At 53.8% G+C, this 19884-nt stretch overlaps 1 protein-coding gene across 4 annotated transcripts in view; it reads left to right on the top strand.

Moving 5' to 3' along the window:
* MAPKBP1 (mitogen-activated protein kinase binding protein 1) overlaps positions 1 to 19884 on the top strand; it is a 55311-nt gene that overhangs the window by 32299 nt on the left and 3128 nt on the right. For 2 of the 4 annotated variants that reach the window (XM_003266756.4, XM_030814254.1), the window contains 28 exons: positions 6028 to 6090; positions 6323 to 6380; positions 7102 to 7272; positions 7661 to 7798; positions 8063 to 8245; positions 8474 to 8491; positions 8765 to 8925; positions 9697 to 9886; positions 10404 to 10550; positions 10770 to 10945; positions 11702 to 11793; positions 12053 to 12178; positions 12531 to 12601; positions 12757 to 12878; positions 13151 to 13226; positions 13337 to 13448; positions 13662 to 13725; positions 13966 to 14100; positions 14389 to 14522; positions 14734 to 14789; positions 15974 to 16210; positions 16726 to 16892; positions 17107 to 17252; positions 17367 to 17564; positions 17735 to 17819; positions 18083 to 18366; positions 18591 to 19205; positions 19638 to 19723. In XM_003266756.4, the coding sequence (XP_003266804.1) occupies positions 6028 to 6090; positions 6323 to 6380; positions 7102 to 7272; positions 7661 to 7798; positions 8063 to 8245; positions 8474 to 8491; positions 8765 to 8925; positions 9697 to 9886; positions 10404 to 10550; positions 10770 to 10945; positions 11702 to 11793; positions 12053 to 12178; positions 12531 to 12601; positions 12757 to 12878; positions 13151 to 13226; positions 13337 to 13448; positions 13662 to 13725; positions 13966 to 14100; positions 14389 to 14522; positions 14734 to 14789; positions 15974 to 16210; positions 16726 to 16892; positions 17107 to 17252; positions 17367 to 17564; positions 17735 to 17819; positions 18083 to 18366; positions 18591 to 19205; positions 19638 to 19723 (4111 nt within the window). The remainder of the gene's footprint in view (positions 1 to 6027; positions 6091 to 6322; positions 6381 to 7101; positions 7273 to 7660; positions 7799 to 8062; positions 8246 to 8473; positions 8492 to 8764; positions 8926 to 9696; positions 9887 to 10403; positions 10551 to 10769; positions 10946 to 11701; positions 11794 to 12052; positions 12179 to 12530; positions 12602 to 12756; positions 12879 to 13150; positions 13227 to 13336; positions 13449 to 13661; positions 13726 to 13965; positions 14101 to 14388; positions 14523 to 14733; positions 14790 to 15973; positions 16211 to 16725; positions 16893 to 17106; positions 17253 to 17366; positions 17565 to 17734; positions 17820 to 18082; positions 18367 to 18590; positions 19206 to 19637; positions 19724 to 19884) is intronic. The other 2 variants (XM_030814255.1, XM_003266757.4) reach the window with 2 other exon arrangements.

Here is a 19884-nt window from a genome sequence, read left to right as displayed (position 1 = left end):
AAATGGCCTCTTTCTGGGTGTTTGAGTTTTGCTGTGTTCTAGAACTCCCTGATGTGCTGCTGTGATGTTGGGGGCCACCAGATTCTGTGTGAGCACAAGCAGGTTCTTCACCTCCCTCCTCATCTCCCTGGTTTTCTTATCTGATCATCCTTACACTGCCCCCAGCCCCCACGCTCTTGTTCCTCCTGTGCCTGTTGCTCTGGGAGCCAGCTCAGGTATCCTAGAAACAAGGAGAGAAACAAAACTCAGAAAATTCTCTGAGGCCCAGAGGCGAATATCAAACCAAAACAAAGTTTTCTGAAAGGAAATGGAACAGCACAGGAAAGGAGGGCGGGCAGTGTGTCAGGCAGAGGTGAGTAGGAGCTCCAGGCTGAGCATGGAGCCTGTCCTAGTGGCTCCTACATCCCTTGGCCGTTGTTTCCCCACGGGAAGCCCCCCTACTAGAGGATGCCAGACAGCCCCTTTGAGAGACTTAGTTGAGTTGAACACCCTTGAGTTGGGCCTTTTCCTCAGCTGGCTGGTGGAAGGTTGATGGGCCTTCGAGCCCAGCACAGCCTTTGGGCCCCTGTGCCCAGTCCTGAGAATGGGTTTCTCCTGGCTCCCATGCCAGAGTGGCCTGGGTGAGTGCCCTGTGCACAGCTGCTCCTCTCCCGCTGCGGTGGGAAGTGTCCCAGCGAGGTGACGGGGTGTGTCTGGCAGCTAAGAAGAGATCTCTTGGTTGATTTAAGTGGGGAGGAGAAGAGGGAACCCCCTGCTCTCCTGAGGAGGCCCTCTATTTCCTCACACCATGTTAAAATTGATGCTGAGATCCTCAGCTTTGAAGCATTGAACTGGGTGTGATAGAATTCTCCTCCTGAGCTGTGTTCTCGTGACACCTGAGCTGAAGGAACACAGAGCTACCTTCTTACTCACTGTATTGCATTCGCCAGGGACAGTAGAGAGACCAGGTGGACCTGAGAGAAGAAAAGGCTGGGACCTGGTGCCCAGGATCACGCAGTGTGTTAGCAGACAGGCCTGTGACCTCAGTGTTCTGCTCTTTCCACCTGTACACTGCCCTTGAGCTTCAAGGAGTCCTAAATGCCTGAGGTACGGGAGAACCATGGACCTCTCCCCAGGGCCCTCGTTCACACTGCTACCCAGGAGATTCCTTGGCAGCCATGGCTTTGAGATCTTGCAGCTAGTGACTTGAAGATATATTCACTCGTTTACAAATAATTACTGAGGGCCTATTGTCTAGGCCCTGGGAACTTAACAGTAAGTAAAGCAGACCAAAAATACCATCCTCACAGAACTGGCAGTCTGGTGTGTGAAGATGGATCCCCACCCTCAATGTAAGTTATAAGCATGATTACAAATTGATGTGTGCTTTGGAAACAGTATAAGCAGTAGCAGTGACGGAGGTAGGCTTGTAATGATAAATAGGGCTGGAGGGTGACATTTGAGCGAGGCTAGAAACTCCTTTGGTATGCTTCTGTGAGTCATTCTCAGATTTTACCTGGTCTGAAAGAAAACAATTCAAAGGCCCAGGGTCCCTGGTTGACCTTGTGTGTCCTGTTCCCTGTGTCTGTGCTGCCCCATGCACAGCTCATCCCATCCGGGGGATGGAGAGTGGTAGGAGGTGGATCCTATGGGAATCCTGGGCTCTTTGTGGTAGCAGCAGGCCTGGACTTGTGTAGGGAAGGGGGATGTTGAAGGCTTGGCCCTTCCTGGGCAGTGGGCCCAGCACCTGGAGCCGGTACTCCACAGCGTGACTCCCCCAGGCTGAGGCCTTATGTCCTCCCGTGAGAGCGAGCAGCCGCCCTGCACCCTCGGGTGCTGAGTTGCAGGACTCAGCTGGTTGGGCCAACCCAGCCCTTGGCATGTGGTGGGTCCCAGCCAGCACTGCAGCAAGGGCTTACCCTGCTGGGCAGGGTCAGGGGATGTGGAGAGAAAGATTGATACAAACCGTGCCCCGCACTCCTCTCCCCGGCTGACCTAGGAGCTTGCTCACAGTTCACCAAGAAGGCTGAGAGGGCTCCTTGGTGCTTTTGAGAACAGGTCAGGAGGGCCTCAACAAGTCAAGCACACAGGGAGCCCTGGCCATGCTGCTCTCACTTCAGCATCTGCATTACCGTCCCTGCATGTGGAGCTGTGACCGTGGTTGCATGCTCTCTTTCTCTTGTTGGGTGGCTTCCAAATATCAATAATTAGAAATAAAAATAGTTGCTTAAGGGATGACCTCTGTGTGTTTCCTTTTCTTGCTTAGCTCTTCCATGGCACATCTGAGAATTTCTTAGGCTATACTGGGGGCAGGGGGATGTTAGAGGAGGGAGAGATTGCCTCATTGCCTCTAGCCAGTCATCCTTCTATCTACGTAGTGTTCCTACACACACACACACACACCATTCACCCTTCTTCCACCATGCAGCTGAACATAGGAGAAGGAGGAAACAGAGGATATTGTGTCCCAGGAAGACTGAGTTTGTATGCAGTGACTTGGAAAGTGTTTTAAGCAGTCTAATGCACTATCCTTTAAAGGCTGAAATGCTGCTTTGGGGTGAGAATTAAGGGAAAACTCATAAACTTGCAAATAGAGCCCAGTTTTTCCGGATTTGGAATATGGTTGGCTGGATTATGCATCAAGTCAATTCAATTAGATCAACTCTCAGCTGAAGCCCTTTACCGTGGTTCCTGTGTAACTAATCAGAAAGCTAGGGAACCTGTCCCCATTCAGACTAGAGCCTTTGCTGGAGAGAGGAGCCTGTAGAGGGCCTCAGGTCAGCACAGATTGCAAGAAGGTTCAGAAAACGTTGTTTGACCACTGAGAACTTTCTGGGCTCTGAATTCATGATGGTGGCAGGCCTGGGGCTATTACTTTTCATATACTGCATGAAGTATTAAAACCTAAATATCTAAATCTGGCTGGGCACAGTGGCTCATGCCTGTAATCCCAACACTTTGGGAAGCCAAGGTGGATGGATCACCTGAGGTCAGGAGTTTGAGACCAGCCTTACCAATATAGTGGAATCACGTCTCTACTAAAAATATAAAAAAATTAGCCAGGCTTGGTGATGGGTGCCTGTAATCCCAGCTACTGGGGAGGCTGAGACAGGAGAATTGCTTGAACCTGTGAGGTGGAGGTTGCAGTGAGCCGAGATCACGCCACCACACTCCAGCCTGGGTGACAGAGTGAGACTCCATCTCAAAAAAAAGGAAAACAAAATCTAAATCTGTGGACTTTGAACTCTTATGATTTTCTTTCTTTCTTTCTTTCTTTCTTTTTTTGTAGACCGAGTCTCTCTCTGTCACCCAGGCTGGAGTGCAGTGGTATGATTTTGGCTCGCTGCAAGCTCCGCCTCCTGGGTTCACACCATTCTCCTGCCTCAGCCTCCCCAGTAGCTGGGACTACAGGCGCCCACCACCATGCCTGGCTAATTTTTGTATTTTTAATAGAGACGAGGTTTCACCATGTTAGCCAGGATGGTCTCGATCTCCTGACCTCGTGATCTGCCTGCCTCAGCCTCCCAAAGTGCTGGGATTACAGGCGTGAGCCACCATGCCCGGCTCTGTTACAATTTTCATTTGCCTGCTCAAGAGTGATGGGGTGCAGAGTTTCCAAAGCCATCTTGCTTTTGTCATACTTTTTTTTTTTTTTTTGAGACAGAGTCTAGTTCTTGTCACCCAGGCTGGAGTGCAATGGCATGATCTCAACTCATTGCAACCTTCACCTCCTGGGTTCAAGCAATTCTCCTGCCTCAGCCTCCCAAGTAGCTGGGATTACAGGTGCCCACCACCACACCTGACTTATTTTTGTATTTTTAGTAGAGATGGGGTTTTACCATGTTGGCCAGCCTGATCTCGAACTCCTGACCTCAGGTGATCTGCCTGTCTCTGCCTCCCGAAGTGCCGGGATTATAGGCATGAGCCACTGTGCGCGGCCTGTCATACTTTTTAAAACCCTCCTGACTGTGACATTCTAGAAGGGGAAGCAGGAGACTAGAAGGTGGTATAAAAAGAGAAAGGAGTTCAAGACCAGCCTGGGCAACATGGCAAAACCCCATCTCTACAAAAAATACAAAAATTAACTGGGTATGGTGGCATGTGCCTGTAATCCCACTACTTGGGAGGCTGAGATGGGAGGATTGCTTGAGCCCAGGAGGTCGAGACTTTAGGGAGCTGTGATGGTGCCATGGTGCCACTGCAGTCCAGCCTGGGTGACAGAGTGAGACCCTGCCTCAAAAAAAAAAAAAAAAAAAAAAGAAGGAAGGGCTGAGCAGGGTGGCATGAGCCTCTAATCCCAGCTACTTGGGAGGATGAGGCAGGAGGATTACTTGAGCCCAGGAGTTCAAGACCAGTTTGGGCAACATAGTGAGACTTTGTCTCAAAAAAACAGAGAAAGGAAACAGGAACAAGGAAAGAGTAGGAAATGGAGAAAGAAGGAGGAAAAAAACAGGAAGAGTTGAGGGGTTAGAGGAGAAAATGATATGACTCAGGAATTCCATAGCTGTTGGTCAGCCTGGCCGTTCTGGGCATATCTAGTCACATTGGAGGTCCCAGTGTCCCCAAATGTGCATATCGAAGTGGTTTATTGAGCCCAAGATGCTTAGCACTCACTAGCAACTTGCACCTACCTCCCTTCAAGTTTCCAGCCAGTAGTGGCATTCAGATATGGGGGCTGCAGTGGGGTCCCACTAGGGAAAATTAGGTCTGGGGGAAGTAGCTGTCTCCTCTTTCTCTCCTCCCTGCCTTTCCTATTCGCAGTCTCCAGGCTTGCTGTTGTCTGCTAGTTCCAGTGCTAATGAAGAGTTGAGGCAGAAGGGGCAACGGGCCAGGGCCTGCTGACAGCCAGGAAGCCTAAAGAGAAGCTGCCTGGCTATTGGCCTTTGGCTTCTTGCCCCTGATTCCTACTACCCAGCTTCTGTCTCCAGAGCTGCTTCTGGAAAGGCAGGACCTGATTCCATCCAGCAGCCTTGCTGCCTGGTGGGAGAGGTTGCCCCCGTCTTCTCTGCGAGGCAGGCAGAGTCCCTGATTCTGCCTCTGGCAGTAGGGGGGCTCTTCTCAGGTTTCTTGGGGCCAGAGATTCTCAGGGTGGGGCTTGGGACCTCTGTGGCACTGTAAGGCTTTCCCAGGCCTTCTCAGGCTATCTCTATCCCCCTACCCCATCTTACTGAGCCTCTCTGCTGTGTGGCCCCTGCCTCGCCTCCCAGTTCCTTCCTCATTCAACACATGGAGGGTGTGGGGGGCCAGCTCTTGCCAAGTACACACATGGGTGCACACGTGAGAGGCCTTACATCTTAAGGCACACATGCTTGATACACGTGTGGCCCCAAGCCTGTGAACGGGCTGTGCACCTGAGGCCTGCTTTGCCCAAATCACATTTCTTCTTCTCTCCTACACCCTTTCCTGGGGTAGATGGCCTGTGTCCCTGCTGCCCTTTGTGGGTATGGCCAGAGATAGAGCTGGTATTTAGGGGCCTGGCTGGGGGGACAGGCTTCCAGGGAACCTTTTCACCCTCATGGGGCTACAGAGATAGTTCCTCTTGGGTGGGGAAAAGGAGCAAGAACAGGTTGCCAGGAGAAAGCAGTGGAGGCTGGGCATGGTGGCTTATGCCTGTAATCCCAGCACTTTGGGAGGCAGATCACTTGAGCTCAAGAGTTTGGGAGCAGCCTGGGCAACGTGGCAAGATCCTGTGTCTACAAAAAAATAAATAAATAAATAAAATAAAATACAAAGATTAGCTTGCATGGTGGCACATGCCTGTGGTTCCAGCTACTAGGGAGGCTAAGGTGGGAGGATTGCTTGAGCTTGCAAGTTGAGGCTGCACTGAGCCATGTTTGTACCACCGCACTCTGGCTAGGGTGACAGAGTAAGACCCTGTCTCAAAAAAAAAAAAAAAAGAAAGAAAGAAAAGGAAAAAAACAGTGGAGCCCTTCTGAGCTCTTTCTACCCAGCTCCCTCTGCCTAGTGACTGGAAGTCATGGGTGGCCTGGAGGGCTCCTGGGGGATCTGTGGTTTGCTGCTGAGCCTGTTGTCTGCTCATCTCCTCAGGTGTGTGGTTGTGTTGTTCAGTCCCCGGAAACACAAACAGCACCACATCCTCAACAGTTCCAGGTAAATGGGCTGGGGGTCCTCAGGATACCTCTTCCTTCTGGGAGCTATGAGAAGGGCACTGTCTAGAGTCTCTATGGCTCTGGGGGCTGGGACCTGGTTGGGCCCTAAGGCCAGATGGGGAAGTGCCGCATGTGCCATTGGTGTCTGCTGGTCTCACCTTTTGAGAGGCTGGGAGGGGGCTAGGCTTAGGCCAGGCTGCCAGTGCCCCTCTGAGCCTCCCCATCTCTTGCAGGAAAACCATCACTGCCCTTGCCTTCTCCCCTGATGGCAAGTATTTGGTCACTGGAGAGGTGAGTGAGGAAGAGGGCTGGCAGTACTGTAAAGAGGGCAGGTGTCCTGGCCTCCGCAGAGAGCTGCAGTCCTAGGCCTACTGTCACTTTGGCTTCTGAAACAGACACCAAATCCTGGTTTTTGCTATACTTTAAAATAGTGGTTCTCAAGCTTTAGTGTACATCAGAATCACCTGGAGGGCTTGTGAAAGCACACATCGCTAGGCTGGTCCTCAGAGTTTCTGATTCTGTAGGTCTGGGATGGGGGTCTGAAATGTGCATTTGTAACAAGTTCCCAGAGAGTGCTGCTGCTGCTGGTGAAGGAAGCGTGCTTTGGAAACCACTGCCTTAACTATTCCTTACCCCCGGGGGCCCCCTGCTGGGCTCAGGAGGAACACTTCTGTCCCGGCGGCATAGTCTTACTAGGGGCAGAAATAGACCTGAGTGGTAGTGGCTCTCAATGCCGGCTGCCCATCAGAACCATTCAGGGAGCTTTGAACAACCCGAAGTACAGACGGCCACCCAGAGATGCTGACTAAAATCCGAGGCCACTTTCTCCCTGATAATCACTGTTGCCCTCAGATCTTTATCATATTTCCTCTGTACTCTGCCTTGACTTTTGGCTGGGGAAGTGATGGTATCCAGTAGCTGAGGAGGCGAGGGCCCCACTCTGGAAGACGAAGTGGGGCTGTATTCCTGTGGAGAACTCAAGAACTCACTTCCAGTTCTTGCCTCCCTGCAGAGTGGGCACATGCCTGCCGTGCGGGTTTGGGACGTGGCAGAGCGCAGCCAGGTGGCCGAGCTGCAGGAGCACAAGTATGGTGTGGCTTGTGTGGCCTTCTCTCCTAGCGCCAAGTACATTGTCTCTGTGGGCTATCAGCATGACATGATCGTCAATGTGTGGGCCTGGAAGGTGAGCGGCTGGGTAGGGTGGCCTGACAGCCTCACAGGGGTCAAGTGTCAGCTGGGGAGGCAAGAGACTGCTGACCTGCACTGCTCTATTCCACCCCACTGAACCATTCTCATTCTAGAAAGTTATTTGAAGCAGAAAAGAGCAACTGTGTGGCCAAGCATGTTGGTTGAAGGGGCTAGCTTTATGCCTTCAAGGACTTCTGCAGGAAACGAATCTTTTCAGCTCCTCTAGAAAGGGATTATTTCCCCACCCCTCTTTTTCTGGCCAGTAAATTCTGGAAAGAAACACTTTTTCAAGTACAAATTCTAATTCTCGTCCATTCTCTGAGTCACTGTCTTCTTAGCTCCAAGAGACAGAGCCTTGATTTTTCCTTTGGCATCCCCTCCAGAAAAACATTGTGGTGGCCTCCAACAAGGTGTCCAGTCGGGTGACAGCAGTGTCCTTCTCTGAGGATTGCAGCTACTTTGTCACTGCAGGCAACCGGCACATCAAATTCTGGTATCTTGATGACAGCAAGACCTCAAAGGTGAGGTGCTGAAGCTGGGGGTAGCCACCAAGGCCCCTGCCAGGGCCTGCCCAGTCCACCCCAGGAGACTCAGCCCCACTTGGGCCTCTCTCTGCATTCCCAGCAGTCATGCAGAAGTTTTGGATGAGCCAGATGCTGTCTGGGCTGAGGAGTAGGCCCAAAGAGCAAGGGGGTGCTGGGGGCATCCCCTGTCCTCTCCTAGGGCCTAGTTTCCAGGGGCAGGCTCGGGGTGGATGGGGGTATAACAGTGGTGTGCCTCCACAGGTGAATGCCACTGTGCCCTTGCTGGGCCGCTCAGGGCTGCTGGGAGAGCTACGGAACAACCTATTCACTGATGTGGCCTGTGGCAGAGGAAAGAAGGCGGACAGTACCTTCTGCATTACGTCCTCAGGGCTGCTGTGCGAGTTCAGTGATCGAAGGCTTTTGGACAAGTGGGTGGAGCTGAGGGTATGTACCTCCGTCTCCAGGGGTAGGGTCTGCTCATGTCTCAGCTCAGGGGAGAACTAGTGCCCAGGGCTTCAGACTAGGGGCTGGGCCCTTGTGCATACGGGAGATCCCAGGAGAACGAAGTTTGGGGGAGCTAGAGCTTGGCCCATTTCCAGCCCTTGGTGATCTGTATAACTGCCTCCTCTCTGCTCTTTCTGTCTCTTTCCCCTGCTTTCCTCTTCCGCTCAGAACATAGACAGCTTCACAGTAAGTGGTGCCTGCACCTTCCTCTCTTTCTCATGCTGTTTCTTTCTCTTCACTGGGCTTTTCCTACTGGATCCTCTGGTGCCTAGAAGAATCCTCGATTCCTAATCCCTGGCTGGATAGGGCTGAGGGGCTCAGAACAGAGCAGCTGGGCGGCTTTTCCCTTGCCCCTGCCTTGGCCGGTCCCTCCTCTTGGCAGGTGGCTGTTGATGGGCGGGGAGGAGAGAAGACTGAGTGGGCAGGTGGCCTTGCTGAGCTGAGCCACTCTGCCCACAGACCACAGTGGCCCACTGCATCTCTGTGAGCCAAGACTACATCTTCTGTGGCTGTGCTGATGGCACCGTGCGCCTTTTCAACCCCTCCAACCTGCACTTCCTTAGCACCTTGCCCCGACCCCATGCTCTGGGGACAGACATTGCTAGCGTCACTGAGGCCAGGTGAGCTACGTGGGCCCCCCTTCCTCCATTTGTAGCCTTACCCCTGCCCAGTCTTTCTTGTCAGTGCCTCAGGGAGCAGGTGAAGAGTGTATTGATGCCCCAAAGATTACTGGGAACACCTCTTTAGACAGAAGAATTTGGGTTTATTGGTACCTGTTGCAACCAAGGAGACCCCACCCTATGGAGAACTGTGGAGAGTCTCAGTAAGTGGGTGTTACGAGGGACATACGGGATTTGGGTTTGCGTTGGGTGATTTTAGGAATATTCGTTCAAGGGACTGAAGTATTCTGGTTGGATGCTGTCAGGAACTAGGGGCAGTTCTACAGTGGAACATCTTGTTAATTTATCTAAGAGGTGAAGGAAAGGTGTGGGGCTAATGCTGTATTTGGTCAAGAAGCCGCCAGCAGTCATGTAGATGGGAAAGGCGGTGTTTGGTCATTGTCATGGTTTGTTGTGGTTTGTATGGTGATCTTGTTTTTATCTGTGCACAAAGTAGTCTTGTTTTTGTTTTGCCCCATCACAGCCATAGAATTACCTTGTCTAACGTTGATGTTCTGTGAAACCGTGTTCATCCGAACACCAGGGCCCAGCTGCTAGTGCTGGCTCACGTTCCTGCTGATGGCTAGTAGGGGCTCCTTTCTTCTCTCAAGCAACTACTTCCAAACCTGCAGGTCCAGGGAGGGCTCCTCACACACTGCTCCTTCCATTGTGGATTGGCTTCTCTTTTCATTCCCTTCAGTCTGACCAGTGTGCCCTGTCCTCTCCCTACAGTCGCCTCTTCTCTGGAGTGGCCAATGCCAGGTATCCAGACACCATTGCCTTGACCTTTGATCCTACTAATCAGTGGCTGTCTTGTGTGTACAACGATCATAGCATTTATGTTTGGGATGTGAGGGACCCCAAGAAAGTGGGCAAGGTGTACTCGGCTCTGTATCATTCTTCCTGCGTCTGGAGTGTGGAGGTATGTGGGCCGGCTGGCTGGCTGGAGGCTGGCCAGGTTGGCTGGGATACCATTTTGAGGACTTTCGTAGGGATCCCCAAGTATAATCTTAGATTCCTGCTTCCTCCCTGTTTCTCCAGTGACTTCCCTGGGATAGATCCTGGGGACTGTGTTTGAATGTTACAGGCTTCCCCAGTGTGCCCCATCCTTAGTTTTGCCTTAGTCATCTTGACAAGTTATTGAACTTGACCAAGTCTCAGTTTCCTCACCTGTAAAATGGTGTACTTGATTCACCTAATTGTTCTAAGAATAAAATGAAATAATGTAAGTGGGAGACATAGAAGAGTGCCTGATATATAGTGGGTGCTTCCCCTTGGTCATGTTGAAGAGTATATACCAGTTATGTATGGCCTGTGACAGGCACTGGACTAAGTCCTGGCCACCATTCTCTCTTTCGTCCCATTTCCTTCCATCTCCTTGGGTAGGCAGAGGACTGCTCCCGAATGGAGGTCTGATTGTATTCCCTTGGCCCCTTCAGGTCTACCCCGAGGTGAAGGACAGTAACCAGGCCTGCCTGCCCCCCAGTTCCTTTATTACCTGCTCCTCAGACAACACCATCCGCCTGTGGAACACAGAGAGCTCCGGGGTGCATGGCTCCACCCTCCACCGAAACATCCTCAGCAGTGTGAGCCCTGAGGCTGTGGGGCCCCGCTTCACCCTCAGTGCCCCCATCCCCAGAGCTATTGCACCTTGTTACTGGGAACTGGGTCTCTAGGCCTTGGCCTTCCAGCCTTCATTTGGCTGTGCTCTGTGGTCCAAGGGTTTGTTTTGCTCAGCTTTCTTGCCCCTTGCAGCTGTACTGGTCAGGCCTGCCTCACCCACCTTTTCTAACCTGTTCCACTAGGATCTCATTAAAATCATTTATGTGGATGGGAACACCCAGGCCCTGCTGGACACAGAGCTGCCTGGAGGAGACAAAGCTGATGCATCCCTGATGGATCCCCGCGTGGGCATCCGCTCGGTGTGTGTCAGCCCCAATGGACAGCATCTAGCATCAGGGGACCGTATGGGCACACTTAGGTAATGCCTGGCCCTGGGTGAGTACCGACTGCCTCTCGTGGTGCAGAGTTGGGTATTTAGAACCTTAGGGAGGGTTTGGCTCAAAAAGGTTAGGCAACAAGATACCTATTTACAAGGGAAAGATAATAACTTTACAATGAGTAAACCTAGCAGAAATCATCTTCACCAAGTGATCAAGGTTAACATCCTCATATCAACATCACGAAGCCCATAATAGGATGTACTAAGAAGGATGTGACATTGTTTCTGTGGTATTCTTACCAAAAATGCATAAACTCAATATAGGCGTGAGAAAACATCCGACAAACTCAAATTGAGGTGCAGAGTAACTGATCAATACTCTTCAAAAGCATCAAGATCATGAAAAGTAAGGAAAGACTAGAGGACTGTTACAGATCACGGAAGTCTAAGGAGAAGTAACTAAATGCGATTTGGACTCTGGATAGGATCTGGAGTCAAGAAAAAGGACATAGTGGGAAAACTGGTGAAATCTGAATGAGGTCTCTAACTAATAGTATTGTACCAACATAAATTTCCTAGTTTTGATAATTGCACTGTCGTTATGTAAGATGTTCACATTAGGGAAAGCTGGGTAAGGGAAATATGGAAGCTCTTTGTTCTTTCAGCAACTTTTCTCTAAGCCTAAAATTTCAAAAAAAGGAAAAAGGTAGGAGGAGAAAATGTAGCAGAGGAGGGGGCGTGAGTCCTTCCTGCTGTCTGGCCATGGCCTCTTCCTACCTCTCCTCATCTTTACAGGGTGCACGAACTTCAGTCCCTGAGTGAGATGCTGAAGGTGGAGGCCCATGACTCTGAGATTCTGTGCCTGGAGTATTCTAAGCCAGACACAGGTCAGGAGAATGCCCGGAATGGCACAGGGCTCCTCCAGTCCTGCCGGTGCCACTTATATCTGTCCTGGCTCTTGGATGTGGGGTCGGTAATCTTTGGATCACTGGTGTCTTTGCTGGTTTAGAGGAAGACAGCTCTGTCCTTGCTCCGTGGTTCACATGGCTTGGGGATTTGGGGCTCAGTTCCCTTGGGGCTCTTTGCCAGGCCCAGATAAGGGCTGTTCAGGGCACTCATGGGCTGATGGAGTTCTTTCATCCCCAGGTCTGAAACTGCTAGCATCGGCGAGCCGGGACCGGCTGATCCACGTGCTGGATGCCGGACGGGAGTACAGCCTACAGCAGACGCTGGACGAACACTCATCCTCCATCACTGCTGTCAAGTTTGCAGGTGCAGGCAGGGTGAATGAGACACATCCCGCCACTCTCACTCCTGCTGCCATCTGCCTCCCACCTCCATGAGAAGGGTCTGCCAGTCGTGGGGGAGTGTTGGACAGCAGCTGGGAGGCCTGGAGCTGGTTGGGAAGATAGGCGGAACAGAGACTCTCAGTGCTGGGACTTGAGCCAACCAGGTTGGACTGAGGATAGGGAGACAGGAAAACCTGGGTTTCTAGGTTTAATTTAGTTGGTTTTCCCTGGCATGTAGAGTAGCTTGATGGGGGATCTCATGGAGGGAAGGTGGGAGGCAGGCTGCTCCCATGTGGTGAGAACAGTGGGAACAGCTGGGCCTCCCTCCTTCATAGCCAGTGATGGGCAGGTCCGCATGATCAGCTGTGGAGCAGACAAGAGCATCTACTTCCGCACTGCGCAGAAGGTGAGGGCACTGGGCTTTCCTGAGAGGGGCGGGGCAGGGTGGGGTCTGCCATTCCCTGCCTAAGGTTACAAGAGGTGAAGGGAGGCGCAAGTAGGGCTCTTGGGACCTGGTGAGGAATTTGGGTGTGGGCCTGCCCACATGCTCCACCCCTGCAGTCTGGAGATGGAGTGCAGTTCACACGGACACACCACGTGGTGCGGAAGACAACCCTCTATGACATGGATGTGGAGCCCAGCTGGAAGTACACGGCCATCGGCTGCCAGGACCGAAACATTCGGTGGGCGTCCCCTCCTCAGACCCTGCCCACATTCCTTCATCACCCTACGGGGTCAGCTCTGTGCAGCTAAGTTCCCACATCTGTCGTTCTGTACAGGACTTTGTACCCCCTTGAGCTTACAGTACTTTGCTTCACCCAAGAGGTGGTAGCCTGTTTGCTGCTGGGGGTAGCTCCCAGAGAGCCTAGACTGGGAGCGAAAGCTGGCATTTCCATCCCCCGGGCATTTCCACCTTCACCGCCTCCTCATGAGAAAGAGACTGTGTTTCTTACAGGGTATTTAACATCAGCAGTGGAAAGCAGAAGAAGCTGTTTAAAGGGTCACAGGGTGAGGACGGCACACTCATTAAGGTAAGGACCCAGGAGGGGGCACCGGACAGGGACTCGGGGACAGAGTGGTGCTGGGTGGGAGGGACTGGTACTTCCCGTGTCCTCCAGCTGCACGCCCTACTACTCCTCAGGTGCAGACAGACCCCTCAGGGATCTACATTGCCACCAGCTGTTCTGACAAGAATCTCTCCATTTTTGACTTCTCCTCAGGCGAGTGCGTGGCCACCATGTTTGGCCACTCAGGTGAGTGTAGCCTGAATCCCTGAGTAGAAGCTGATACCTGCGTAAACCTGAGTGAGTTCCACCCCTGGAACTTCACTCTTCTATTAGTTTCTTGGGACCCGCAGAGCTCCCTACCCCTACCCTGCAGCCAACCCCCATGTCCACTGTTGGGACGGAGAGGACTTGGTTGGGAATTTAAGGTGGTTTATAGACCGTATTCTTTGTTCTTCACAGAGATTGTCACTGGCATGAAATTTAGTAATGATTGCAAACATCTCATCTCTGTGTCTGGGGACAGGTGAGCAGAAGCCAGCTTCCCTGAGAGGCAGATTCTTACTCTGCCACAGCACCCTGCCCTCCCCTCTCTCCATTTCAGTGATGCCTCTGGGAAGTGGGGTTAACAGGGATATCTCTTGGCTGTGCCTGACCTGAAGTGGAGGGTGGCTGTGGTCTCCTTGCCAACCATGGATAAGGGGAATGAATGGCGCTAGCCATTCTACCTGCCCCTCCTTCAGCCAACTGTGTGGCTTTACCCCAGCTGCATATTTGTGTGGCGCCTGAGCTCTGAGATGACCATCAGCATGAGGCAGCGTCTGGCCGAGCTGCGCCAGCGTCAGCGGGGCGGCAAGCAGCAAGGACCATCCTCTCCCCAAAGGGCTTCTGGACCCAACCGGTGAGAACAGAATGTGGGCAAGTGATGGATGGGTGTGCAGATGGCTTGCTGGGACCTCACTGCACTTCCTCCATGCTCTGGGCCTGCCATTCAGCAACTCTGTCTCCCAAGACCTTACCTCTCACACAAGGATCCATGATGTCAGCCTCTTCCCCCTGTTGAGTCTCCTCTCTCCCCATTGAGTATCGTCTTCCCCTCATTGAGTCTCCCCTTCCTTCTTCCCCCATTGAGCCTCCTCTCCCCCTGTTAAGTCTCCTCCCCCCATGCCCTTCCTTGTCTCGGACTCAGGCACCAAGCGCCATCGATGCTCTCTCCTGGACTGGCTCTCTCATCAGACAGTGACAAGGAGGGAGAAGATGAGGGGACTGAAGAAGAACTTCCAGCACTGCCCGTCCTTGCCAAGAGTACCAAGAAAGCACTGGGTCTGTGGCAGTTGGGTGTGGGGGCAGACAGGCCCTAGTTGGTATAATGGCTAGATACGGTTTTTCTGGGACTGTGGGGTGAGAGCAGTGTGAGCTGAGGAAACTGAGGCATCATTGTGGCCACACAGGGTATGGGCTGATGGGGCCAGGGCTCCAAGGGTGGGGGTGGGGGGGCAGGAGACACTCCCTCTCACTGCCTGTTTCTGTCTAGCCTCGGTCCCCAGCCCAGCCTTGCCCCGAAGCCTGTCCCACTGGGAAATGAGTCGGGTGAGTCGCCATTGTTAAAATGTTCTTCCAAGGTTAGAGGAGGCAAAGGGAGCTGTGAGAACAGGGCTCTCTGGGCCTGGTAGGGTACTGGGGCATGGGGTCTGCCCACATGCTGCACTCCTGTGTCCAAGGAAGGCCTTGTCGGGGAATTTGAAGCAGCTGGGCCGGTCCTGGGTGTGGGGTGAAGAAAGCCCAGGTATTTCCTTCCTGTGGACCAGATGAGGTGGATGGAGCACAGGGTTAGTCAGCAGTGGGGAGGTGCGGCACTTGTTCAGCTGCCTGGTGCCTGGAAGTAAATATCATCAGAGAAGAGCTCAAGGTGGAGAGGACAAAGGGCCTCTAAGCCAGATAGTTAGAACTAAAGTGCAGGAAATCAAGGATCCAAAGAGTGGAGATCTGGAGAAACAGTAGTTCTAAAGACCCCGGTTAGAAGGTAAGTGGAGAACTACCAGAATAGTTAGAGGGAAAAGGCCATGAGGGGACCCATAACTGAGCGACTGCTTTGGGGTGGCCAGAGGGGGATCAAGGTGTTCAGAGCAAGTTCCCGAGTACCAGTACCTTCTGTTGTCAGCAACAGTTTCACAGAGTGATGATGCTGTGGTGTCTCTGGAGCACCCTGCCTGGGCCAGGGGTCTCAGGCCTGCGCTATAGGTTTATCCTAGGTGCTGTGAAGGGACTTTGGGGCCCCCAGCTGTTGGAACAATTGGGGTAGAGAGGCAAAAGGAGTGGTTGGGGTAGACAGGCAGAAGTGGCCTTTGCCCTGGGCTGGGTTTCTTGGGGGACTCTTAGTAGTAAGTGGTTGCTGCTGGGGCTGTCCTCAGAGCAGGAGACTTTTAGAGACCCCCAGCTCTGAGGCATCCATGATACCAGGTGAAGGCTGAGACTAGAGGTTCCTGTGCCAGAGGATGTGGAATGCAGCTAAGAGCATGAACTTGAGCCAGACTAACCTGCAGGCCACTTACTGTCTGTGGGACGCAGACTGGTTGCTTAAGCCCCCTGTGCTTCAGTCTCCTCATCTGTAAAACAAGGATTATACTAGTGCCTATTTCAAAAGGTTGCTGTGAGGATGAAGTAAGCTAGCATGTGTAGTATGTCAGGCACATAGTAAGGGATATGTGGATATTTGTTGATCTTACTGTGTGGTGGTTGTTGTTACTCCTCCCCCACCCCCTACCTCCCACCAGGCACAGGAGTCTGTGGGGTTCCTGGACCCAGCTCCTGCAGCCAACCCAGGACCCAGAAGAAGGGGGCGCTGGGTTCAGCCAGGTGTGGAGCTGAGTGTTAGATCCATGCTGGATCTGCGGCAGCTGGAAACGCTGGCCCCAAGCCCGCAGGGCCCTAGCCAGGACTCACTGGCCATCATCCCATCTGGTCCCAGGAAGCATGGGCAGCAGGCCCTTGAGACTTCACTCACTAGCCAGGTGAGCCCACTTTCTCCCAGCTCTCTAGAGAGTTCCAAGGGGCCTTAGGCAGCCTTTGCCACCAGCTGGGACCTGAGCACTGGTCCAGCTATGCTTGCTCTGCCTCTGTGGCACATGGGTAACCTGAACTGCAAAGCCAGGATGGGGCTGGCTGGGCTGTATGGTTTGGTCATCAGGGTAGGCAGGGGAGGGGTTGGGGTAGAGAGGCAAAAGTGGCCTTTTCTCTGGGCTGGGTTTCTTGGAGGACTCTTGGTATTAAGTGGTAGCTGGAGGTTGGCAGCCCAGAGTGCTCATATAGTTCATCCAGAAGCTCACATCAGCAACTGGAGCCCAGCCTGGCTTCTCGGTGTCTGTCCTTCAGCTTCCCCTTGAATTAGTGCACACCACATCCTTACTCACCTCCACCTCTTCTCCAAGGGGAGGGTTGGCCCCCAGGATACTCAGGGCTTACCCCCCAGCTACCACTGCCTCATCCGTCACCTCTGCTCTGTTAACATCCCTTTGTGTGTTCCCAGAATGAAAAGCCCCCTCGGCCTCAGGCTTCCCAACCTTGTTCCTATCCCCATATTATCCGATTATTGTCACAAGAGGAAGGGGTCTTTGCCCAAGATCTGGAACCTGCACCCGTTGAAGATGGTATTGTCTACCCGGAGCCGAGTGACAGCCCCACCATGGATACCAGGCAAGGATCCTGCCCTAGCCAGACCTCGTGCCCCCATCTTCCCCTCCCTATGAGTGTTCTTTAGTCGAGGGAGAGTTGGCCCCCAGGATACTCAGGGCTTTCCCTCCAGCTCACCACTGCCTCATCCCTCACCCTGATCACAGGCAGGAGTCCAGTGGGGCTACTGCCCACCCCTGCTCACTGCCTTTTCTTCTCCCTGCTGGAATCCTGGCAGTGAGTTCCAGGTGCAGGCTCCAGCCCGGGGAACTCTGGGAAGAGTGTACCCAGGCAGCAGGAGCTCAGAAAAGCACAGCCCTGACAGTGCCTGCTCTGTGGATTACAGCAGCAGCTGCCTTTCCAGCCCCGAGCACCCCACTGAAGGTGAGGCTGTAGCCTGGAGGGAGGGGCCATGGGGGGTGGGGCCTGGAGGTGGGTGGGGAGGCTCTGGCAACAGATGGGTACAGTGCGATGCCTGTCTCCCCTCCCCACACCCAGACTCTGAGAGCACGGAGCCCCTCAGTGTGGATGGCATCTCCTCAGACCTTGAAGAGCCAGCTGAGGGCGAGGAAGAAGAGGAGGAAGAGGAGGGAGGCACGGGCCCCTATGGGCTACAGGAGGGCAGTCCCCGGACTCCAGACCAGGAGCAGTTTCTAAAACAGCACTTTGAGACTCTGGCCAATGGGGCTGCTCCAGGTGTGGTCAGAGGGCCAGCATTTAGTGCCTGCAATTTGCCCTTCTCCCCTCCTTGCCTACCTGAGAGGAGGGTCCCAGGGTATAGGCTGTGGCTGGGGGTCTCAGGGAGGCAAAATCTGGGGCAAGGGCTTGGTTTCTGTCCCAATTCATGATTTCTCTGACCCTGGTAGGGGCCCCAGTGCAGGTGCCAGAGAGGTCAGAGTCTCGGAGTATCTCTTCACGATTCCTGTTGCAAGTACAGACCCGCCCACTCAGGTACAGAGACCCCCTACCCCCAGCAGCAGCTCCGGCTCTCCTGGCCTCCCAGGGCTGCTGCCCTCTCCTCTCCAGTGTTCTGTCTCTCCATGCCCGGGGTGTTTTGCACTCCTGGTTTTGGGCTAACTGGCCTTTCCCCAGCCCTATCTGGCTTTGTGCTTGTCCTTCTCTCCTAGTGCCCTGGTGCTATGAGTTTCTCGCCATTTTGGCAGGGAGGAGCATTGAGCCTTCTCTGGGCCTTCTTCCACATTTCCTCCCTGTAGGGAACGATCCCCGCCCTCCTCAAGCCTGGCACTGATGTCGAGACCAGCCCAGGTGCTACAGGCATCTGGTGAGCAGCCGAGAGGCAATGGTGCCAATCCACCTGGAGCACCCCCGGAGGTGGAACCGTCCTCTGGCAACCCTAGCCCTCAGCAGGCAGCCTCTGTGCTGTTGTCACGATGCCGTCTCAACCCTGACAGCAGCTGGGCTCCCAAGAGAGTGGCCACAGCCAGCCCCTTATCTGGACTCCAGAAGGCCCAGTCTGTGCACAGTCTGGTGCCACAGGGTAAGGAGCCTGCTGGGTTCAGTGCCAGGGTGCAGGGTGTATGGAACACATGTACATGCTGGAAGAGGGAGGGCCTGGTGTGGCCCTGATGTGCCACTGTGCTGGCAACTGGGTGTCCCTTAATGGGCATGTGGAGGGGAACAGCAGCTCTTCAGGATTGGGTATTGGCACCTGGGATGCCTTCCTCGACACCTGACCTGTGTATACATCTGTCTCCTTTGCAGAAAGAGATGAGGCCGGTCTGCAGGCCCCTTCACCAGGCCCACTGCTCTCTCGGGAGATCGAAGCTCAGGATGGTCTGGGCTCCCTGCCTCCAGCTGATGGCCGTCCATCTCGGCCTCACTCTTATCAGAACCCCACCACCAGTTCCATGGCCAAGATATCCCGCAGTATCTCTGTTGGGGAGAACCTGGGCCTGGTGGCTGAACCTCAAGCTCATGCCCCCATCCGAGTCTCACCACTCAGCAAGCTGGCCCTGCCCAGCCGGGCTCACCTGGTCCTGGACATCCCCAAACCACTGCCTGACCGTCCTACCCTGGCTGCATTCTGTCCTGTCACCAAAGGCCGGGCCCCTGGCGAGGCAGAAAAGCCTGGCTTCCCAGTGGGCCTAGGAAAAGCTTACAGTACAACTGAGAGATGGGCCTGTTTGGGGGAGGACACCACTCCCAAGCCTAGGACAGAGTGCCAGGCTCATCCTGGGCCCAGCAGCCCCTGTGCCCAGCAACTGCCAGTCAGCAGCCTCCTCCAAGGCCCTGAAAACTTGCAGCCCCCACCCCCTGAGAAGACTCCCAACCCCATGGAATGCACCAAGCCAGGGGCAGCCCTGAGCCAGGACTCAGGTGTGCACAGCTCCCCAGCTCTCATCTCCTGCCCCATCCTTACTCTCCCCTCTCTGTTGGCCGCTCTCTGGCTGCATCCCATTTCTGTGGGTGCAGCTTCTGGTGTTTCTCGTCCTGTCTGGTCCTGTCTGCTCCTGTCTCAGGTCCGTAAGTCACACCCCTGATGGTGAGACCCTCCTGCTAACCTTCATGATTTCCTTGTGACTCACTTGCCCATTCAGTGGCTTCTGAACTTGGGGCTGGCCCTCTCCTCTGGACCTTGTTTGTGTGGTGTTGGGGAGGCTGTTGGAAGAGAAGCCAAGAGGAAGGGACTGAGGGCAAGTGGGGGGTGCGATGCTGAGGGCTAGGTCTCTCCTGCTCTGAGTGTCTTGGGTGCGGAGGCCTGAAAGGGCTGCATGGTGGGCCTCACTGAGCTGTATCTGTCTCTTTCAGAGCCAGCGGTGAGCCTGGAGCAGTGTGAGCAGCTGGTGGCAGAGCTCCGCGGCAGCGTGTGCCAGGCCGTGCGGCTCTACCACTCGGTGGGTGTTAGGTGCCCCCTGGCAGGAGGGTGAGCACGTCAGTAGTGCTGGGTGTTTCGGATAGCCATGTCCAGAACAGTATGCTAAGGCTCTTGTGCTGACAGGATGGAACACTCAAGAACATCTTGGGCAGCGTAGGTTGAGGGGGTTAGAGGCCAGGC

This window comes from Nomascus leucogenys, chromosome 6 (assembly GCF_006542625.1).
Source record: "Nomascus leucogenys isolate Asia chromosome 6, Asia_NLE_v1, whole genome shotgun sequence".
Lineage (NCBI taxonomy): Eukaryota > Metazoa > Chordata > Mammalia > Primates > Hylobatidae > Nomascus > Nomascus leucogenys.
The sequence above is the reverse complement of the archived record's forward strand: the minus strand, read 5'-3'. Positions and strand labels throughout refer to the sequence as shown.